An 8474-nucleotide genomic window follows, 5' to 3' on the forward strand; every position below is an offset into this window, starting at 1 on the left:
ATCACGAGAATTAAATACACTGATTTTCAGCTCCTCAGCTTGGATCCATATATATATATGTGTATATGATCTTGATGAAAAAAATAAATAAATAAATCCAATGCTTTCTTCCTTATGTGAATGGTTTTCAAGATTTCTATCTGCTGCACCTGATGCAACATTAATGGTTTAATTCCATTTTCTTGCACATTTCCAGGTAAGGAATTATGAGCTCGTGCATCACCATTTTCTTGTTCGAATTGTGAAACTTCGTGCTGTTTTGGGCATATGATGTCTGTCACTTGACAAGTTTGTCTTCTTGATTTCATGTAACATTAATTGTTTTGTTGAATGGATTTCCCCATTTTTTTGATCCACACTGAAAACTTTCTACATTTGGTTCTTTCATCTCTAGTCTTGTCTTCCACAGTTATCTCATTCATTCAATCTTTTCTCAGACAGCCCAACTTTCCTCATTTAGTTTTCTTGACGGAAATCAAATCTAACCATATTAATGCAAATACATAACAACACATTTGTGTAATAATAATGAACATCATGTCAACCAGCCCATCATGTTGTACTAATCACTTTTTTGATTGCAGAAACAATTGGCTAGCATGGTCGAAAAGGCTTCAATTGAGGATGTAATGAAAGTTCTAATAGCTTCAAGAAAGCAAGACATGCACCAACTATGGACTACTTGTTCTCATTTAGTGGCAAAATCGGGCCTCCCTCCGGAGGTTTTAGCCAAACACCTCCCTATCGATGTCGTGGCTAAAATCGAAGAGCTCCGACTCAAGTCCTCCCTCGCCCGCCGCTCCCTCATGCCGCACCACCATCCCCACCACCACGATCTTGGCGCAGCTGCCGACCTCGAGGACCAAAAAATCAGGCGAATGCGGCGAGCCCTCGACTCGTCCGATGTCGAACTTGTTAAGCTTATGGTCATGGGAGAAGGCCTTAATCTTGATGAAGCCTTGGCCTTGCATTACGCAGTTGAAAATTGCAGCAGAGAAGTAGTGAAAGCGTTACTCGAACTAGGGGCAGCCGATGTAAACTACCCCGCGGGGCCGGCGGGCAAAACCCCACTTCATATCGCCGCAGAGATGGTGTCGCCGGACATGGTGGCGGTGCTGCTGGACCATCACGCCGATCCGAATGTGCGGACGGTTGATGGGATCACTCCGTTGGACGTGCTCCGAACCCTAACTTCAGATTTTCTTTTCAAGGGAGCGGTTCCAGGGTTAACCCACATTGAGCCCAACAAGCTGAGGCTTTGTCTTGAGCTGGTTCAATCGGCGGCGATGGTGATCTCAAGGGAGGAGGGGAATGCAAGCGCGCCGTCGTCTGCCGCTATTTATCCTCCAATGGGTGATCAAGATCATGGTAGCAGCGGAAGCAGCGGAGCGGGCAACATTGCGGCGGGGGGCAGCCTTAACCTTGATTCAAGAATGGTGTATCTGAATCTTGGAGCACAAATAGGTGGAAAATTGAGCGAAGGAGAAGGGAGCAGCAGCCAAAGGGAAACCATGAATCGACATGACATGTACCATCATCACTCCCATGATCAGTATTAACTCAACTCAACTGAAAATGCATCTCTCTCTCTCTCTCTCTCTCTCTCTCTCTCTCTCTCTCTCTCTACATAAAAATGGATATATATATATATGCTTTCTTTCTCTCTCTTTCTCGATATATATAAGCAAAAAAAAAAAATTATTATTTCCATGAAGTGGGATCAAGACTTGCAAAATGACTGTTCATAATTCATGGAGATAATTAGTTAATGAATTAATTATGATTATATATATCATTTCTGGTCGGGATTGAATTCTTTCTTCTTTATTTTTCTTAAAGATTAATTAATTAATGCTATAAGTATTTGATCTTGAATTACACTCACCTGCTGGGCTTTTCTTGATTTATTCTTTTTTCTAGGACTTATGAATTAATTATAAATAAATAAAAAGAGGTGAAATATGAGATGGGACAAGAAGAGCAGTATCCAAGTTTTTGCTCTGATGGAGAGGACAATACAGGTCAATCTTTTCAAACCCCTCAACCCCCATTTTGTTTTCTTATATACATATATATATATATATAATTAATTAGTTAAATACTTCAAATTATTATATCTATATATACACATATATGTATGGTCTCCCCGTCCAAGCATGCACCAACCGTTCATCATGCATATATTCAATTATGAATTTTATTATTCGAAATTTATTTAATTTTATTTTTTAATGTGGAATCGGTGATTTTCAATCATTAATAGTATATAATGATATAATTAATATATGTTTTTGTCTGTGCTCATGACATATATATATTCCTATTGATATTAATTAATTATTTTCAAGAATGGATGTTTTTGGTTTCTTGTGGTGGTGGGGTAGTGGGTGTACTGTTTGGTGTTTTGGGGCTTTGTTCGGACATTAGACTTTTTCAAATAAAAATTTAATTTATTTATTTATAAGATAGGAGACATGGGCTACCTAGCTGTCTCTGTTTTTTTTTTTTTCTTTTTTACCTAGTTTGAATATTGGTAATAAGGTGCAAAAAATTGTGGGATTTTAAGAGAAATGATGATTTAGCTTTAGACAAATTGATTGGTTGTCTGGCACGAATGCAACATTGAGTGTGACCTCACAGGCAGCTTAATTATTATATTATTTGGTAATATCTAATTCTGGATTCCTTCCATATTAAAATCTCTCTTTCTGTCTCCACCTTCCCCTTTTTGGCTTCCATTTTCCAGCTGCGGGAAATTACACCTTATCAAACCCTACATTTTTGGACACTCTCTCTCCTTAATTTTACTTGTTTACTGTCCATTATTTGCTCAATTTTTGTTTACCTTTATCGTAACCAACAATGGTTGCACAATTGATCATCTTCATTTTCTACAGCTGAAAAAAAAGGCATGTGATAAGTACATAATCGTTAGTCGTGGGTCCAAGGAAGAGAAAAAATTGCAACAAGGAATAAGCCCATCTCAAAAATAGTCGTCTACTTTATGAATTTTTAAAAATAATCCCACTTTTCATAAAACTAGATGTGTTAGAGAAAGAAGAAAAAGTTGGGAATCATTTTTAAAATGAATTTATCTTACGTGACTAAGTTTGCAATTTTAGCCGTGAGTGTGCGATGAGAGGTCTCCCTAAACAATAAATATATAGCTAAATTCTTCAAATTTAGTTCATAAATGAATCATTTTGGCAATTACTTACAATGCTTAGTTCTATTACATATGTAATTTCTTCATAGAAATTAAAATATTTCAGTCTAATTATTGCCATTTTCCTTTGTAAAATTGTAGTCCAGTTTGGATTCTAGCAGATTTTCTATAGCCTAATCTTCTTCATATTCAACTCTTATACAATTAAAGTACGTAGTTTGCTGCAATATTATATTTTTTAGTATATTTACAAATTAGCTTCTCACATACATAAGTGTTGTACCTTTTTTTAATTAAATATATATATATATATGTATGTGGATCTTATATATATATATATATATACACGTAATTACTAATAATTACATATCATAACATCATTACATTTTCATTGTATTTGTTTTTAAATATTATTTTCTGATTGTAATTTGTGTCAGGGAACAAAAATTGCTGCCACTGAAATACATCTTATAGAGAATTAGAAATTCTACACACTATTTCCATATGATCTTTAGACCTATATATGTACTACGGAATTATTTATTTCATTCAGTTTGATCTAATTTTTCGTCGATCAGTACTAGATATTATTGTAAAGGGACGAAAATTAGCATTTTTGGTCCCATATATATATCAGGGTCGTTTTTTATTTTGTCACATTTGTTAAGATTTTCTCACATTGCCTCTTATTATAAATTGAATTTTTTTTTTCAATTTTACTCCTCTCACTTACATTTTTCATTCAATAATTATGGAATCCAGTAGTCTCACATGCAATTTTTTCGTATATTTTTCAATAATTATTGACGAAAAGTGCATGTATGGACTAAAATTTGATAAAGTTTTCAACTTATGAGATGCAATATTAGATTTTTTTCGATGTTTTAGAATTTTTCAAATAATAAATATACCATATATATATATATATATATATATACACAGCAATTGTGCTTCTTACAGAGGACAACTTCTTTAGAATCGAGAATTTAGGGTTTTGTATGCTGCTACATTAATTAGGGTTTTTATTACGTTGTTGCATTAATTAGGGGAAGGCTTTAATTAACTGATGACAGCTGGATGCCCACTTGGCAGCTGTACATAACAGATAAATGCGATTTCTGTATAAACAGATAAAAATGCGATTTCTGTATTAACAGATAATCCACATTTAGTTAAAAAGTAAGATGAAAGAAAGCGCATAAAAAAAAAACTTCAAGAGATCATACAACATTTAATTTTAACCCAAGTACCTAATTGTGTGTGACTACATACATTTATCCCATAATTAAAGTAATTTAATTCCATAAATACGTTATAGTGCATGAATATCTTCGATATCGATTCCTCATTCTATCTATTTTTCAGGGTTAAACTACATTATGAGTCCACGCGGAATGTTTTCGGATTTTTTTGAATATAATATTCCAATGTTTAAGTCAGTTTTGTTTTGAGGAAAAAATTGTCCCCCCTCCCACCCCCCGTTTTTAAAAATTTTGTGATTTGTGTTAGTCACGTGCTGATAAAAATTAGAAAAGTAATAATTATACTCCCCTCTCTTTGAGGTCTGGTGTAATTATAGGACACTTACTGTAGTTTCGAAAATTATATTCAGCGTCTCTAAAGTTTGTTTTCATCTAACAAATAAGTCACTCTATTAGTCAAAAGTCACCAAATTTACTAATATTAAGAAAAATAGCGAAAAAAATCTATATTTACGCCCATTAGTTTATTACCAATTATTGCAGGTCAAATAAACTTTTTTGAATCAAATTACTCTTATACGTATTCATGCATTAATGCATGTGAGGAGGTATATCTTCACCACTATAAGTGTAATTTAATTAGTTAAAAAAAATTGCTTGGCCTGCAATAACTCATATTATATTAATCGAGGGCAAATATTAATTTTTTGTTAATATCAACAAATTCAGTAATTTTGATTAATATGGGTACTTATTTGTAGATGAAAGTAAATCTCAAGAATACCAAATACAAATTTTTAAATTATAAGAATTTTAGATATAATTACACCAAACTTCAAATAACTAGAGTATAATCATCCCATTAAAAAATTATATCTTAATGGTTGATTGAATTATGAAAAAATATATGTATTTAATGCAGGTAAAAATTTTGGAGCTGAGATAATGAGGTGTGATCATTGATTGGATGTTGCCTTGTGGTTTCTTCTGCACTTATGTCACCATCCGTACACTTTTCAGCTAAAAGTCATAAAGAAAATTACTTTTAAAAGATTTGCCTATTTTCATATATATATGAATTATTATTTTTCCTAGAATATTTACATAAAAGCTTGTTCACACCTACCTAATTTGCCTTAGATTAGACTAGCCTTTCTTTAAATTGCTGTACACACACCACACACACACACACATATATATATATATATATATATATTATAAGCCACATAAAAACAATTGTGGGAGTGGCCAACATATTCTAAAGTGATGGGGCAATTACATTTATTTATTTTCATATTTTTGCTGGTTTGCAAGATTCTTTTAATTATATAAATTATTAAAAAGATTTAATTTGTAGATTATTTATTAGTTTGTACACAACATCTCTCAATCGGGCTAATTTTATTTTACTATACATACAGCCGTTATGTGGATAGAGGTCTAACAAAAAATTCGCACGTAAAGTAATCTATTCTTATCAATTGAGCCTAGAAGGAAAGGAAAGGGGAAGGGGGTGTTATAGTAAATGACAAACAACATAAGAATGACACAGAGTTGCCAGTTCTTTCCAGTGTTTCTTTCCTACATAAGTAGTTAGACTGAGACAGAGCTTTTACAGTTGTGTCCAAAACATAGGAACCATATGCCTATTGCCTACCTTACAAAAAGCTTTCAGCTATGTAGAGTGATAAGTCATGTGGCAAAGCAGCGACATTATAAGTAGACTAGCATTCTTGGGAAAACCCTACCTATGCACACATACATACCTTCACAACTCAATCCTAGTACAACCAGCCCATTCTGCATATTTCATAAATGCACATCAATGTTCTTGGATGGAACTTTGATAGTCATAATTTAGTTTTATTTTTAAGACTGTTAATTAGATGGTGGAAATCATGGAGAAAGAAGAACAATGTACAAACTCGAGTTCTTTAATTCAATCGTTAATGATGGATCGAGCATGTTATGTCTGTTTCACTGCAAAATGATGTATAAATTAATTTTTACGGCATGATTAAAAAAAGAGGGGTTATACATTTTTGAATTTAGTCCAAGATATAATAACAAAATATTCACACGTTTAAAAAAAAAATCAGGATTTTGATTAATCGTTGAAAGAGGAGAAGAAAAGAATAATTGTGAAGTCTTGCCGAGGATGGGGGAGATCGGAGTTAGGGGATCTATTTAGGAGTATTCGTGATCATATATGGCAACGGATAAATGGATGGAATGTTAAATTAGTTTCACAATGATGTGGGCTTGTAAATCGATCGCATTATCCTTTTTGATTTCGTATGAGCCTCACGGATTTATTCTGAAAAAGCATCTCGCTAGGAAGAGGAAGTTTTGGGACTTATAGCACTCAAGCTCCTCATGTACAGCTAATGTGGGACGCTTACCTTTATCATTACACGGGCTTGGGAAAGGGTGTTTTTTATATACAAAATCTCTCATCCTTTCTTATTCACCTTAAAAAGAAGAAGAACAAGCAGAAGAATTGTGAAGTTATTTGGGCCAAGCCCACAATTAGAATGGGCCTAGTACCTACAAAAACGGCCCACTCTGAGCCCGTGAATCATGAGGACTGATTTTACGTATATCGTTTTTGGGCTTTCCAAGCAGGCCAGAATAATATAATTTAAGTTAAAAATAAAATGAAATAAAATGTTTATTTCAAATTGCAAAGGATGACGTAAGCATAGACAAATTATGTGGTAATAATTAGTCCAGATGGCAGAAACGGAGCCCCCAAAATGGATTTCACCAAGAACATGGATGTGATCCCACTACTTATCATCTTCTATAATAATCAAATCATTTCTCCATAATTAAATTGTTTCCTTTCATGCTATGTAACTTTTTTCTTTTAATCAAACATTTCCGTTTTGATCGAAATCTCATAAATTTATTTAAAAAAAAAAGAAAAAAAGTTTCTCACCCATAAAAAATTTAAATCTTATACATTATTCAATAACTGCATCCATATAATATGAGACGATAATATATATTCATTGTTATTATAATATTTAATTGTAGAGGGATATCTTAATCCTTAAGTAATTATCCCAAAAATAGATGAATTGCGCGTACATTTTTCCTTTTTCTTTTTAAAAAGAAAAAAGAAACACGTCGAGCATCAAACATTGAAATTAAGACAGGTAGAGAATATATTCCGTCGACTCAATTTTATCGTGTTTACTTTTTATGTGTAAATTTTGTATTTTCATATTGACTAAGAAAAGAATCCAACGACATTACACCCAAAAGCATTGGTGTAAAGATCATATGATTCAGAGCTTTACAATCTTTCTTGCAGTATGCTTTGCCTTTTCCTTTTGTAAACCCAAAAAATAAAATAAAATAATAATAATAATGATAACGACGATGGATAATATCGACATTTCATTGACTAGAAAAAAACCCATTATTGGGATCATAAATTTCATTATATTACAATTTATTTATTTTTTAATTGAAGAGAAGAAATGATGAGATTCATATTGGCTAAATCCTTCAGGAAAAGAAACCTTTTATATTTGCTTTTCATATAAAAAAAAGAAGTGTGAAAACATGGTTGTTGTATTCAGACAGACACAGGCACAGCTGCTGCTTTTCCAAGCTTTATAGTGTAGGTTTTGTTCTAGATGAGTCCGGACAGAGTTGGCAGAGTTTCGCTTTATTTACGTAGTTAAGCTGCTAAGATTATGTTAATACAGAAAGTCATGTTAATTCAACCAATCAACGACCCCCACGTCTACCAATCTATATATATATATGTTTATGGTAATAAGCTAATTCAACCTGTTTCTTGAAGCCCCCATAAGGAAGGAACAGAGTGCCCACCAATTAATAAGAATAAAAGAAATGGAAACAGCATTAATGCATTTCTCCAGACTCATCTATCTGTAATTTCTATGCATATATATATATAGACAGGCTCTGATGCGCAAAAACCATCTGCGGATTGTCTCAATACAGTGATTTACTTGTTTCTTGCAACCTCTCTCATACCTTCTTCCAACATGCAAAACCAAACAAACCAACCTCCTCCAGGTCTCTCTCTCTCTCTCTCTCTCTCTCTCTCTCTCTCTCTCTCTCTCTCC

At 33.1% G+C, this 8474-nt stretch overlaps 1 protein-coding gene and 1 long non-coding RNA gene across 2 annotated transcripts in view; both read left to right on the forward strand.

Moving 5' to 3' along the window:
- LOC105159880 (regulatory protein NPR5-like) overlaps positions 1-1607 on the forward strand; it is a 2485-nt gene extending 878 nt beyond the window's left edge. The window contains exon 2 of the mRNA XM_011077092.2: positions 585-1607. Within this exon, the coding sequence (XP_011075394.1) occupies positions 585-1559 (975 nt within the window). The 3' untranslated portion in view covers positions 1560-1607. The remainder of the gene's footprint in view (positions 1-584) is intronic.
- LOC105159881 overlaps positions 8169-8474 on the forward strand; it is a 1034-nt gene continuing 728 nt past the window's right edge. Inside the window, exon 1 of the long non-coding RNA XR_847636.2 lies at positions 8169-8424. This is a non-coding gene — a long non-coding RNA (uncharacterized LOC105159881). The remainder of the gene's footprint in view (positions 8425-8474) is intronic.

This window comes from Sesamum indicum, linkage group LG4 (genome assembly GCF_000512975.1).
Source record: "Sesamum indicum cultivar Zhongzhi No. 13 linkage group LG4, S_indicum_v1.0, whole genome shotgun sequence".
In the NCBI taxonomy this organism is placed as follows: Eukaryota; Viridiplantae; Streptophyta; class Magnoliopsida; order Lamiales; family Pedaliaceae; genus Sesamum; species Sesamum indicum.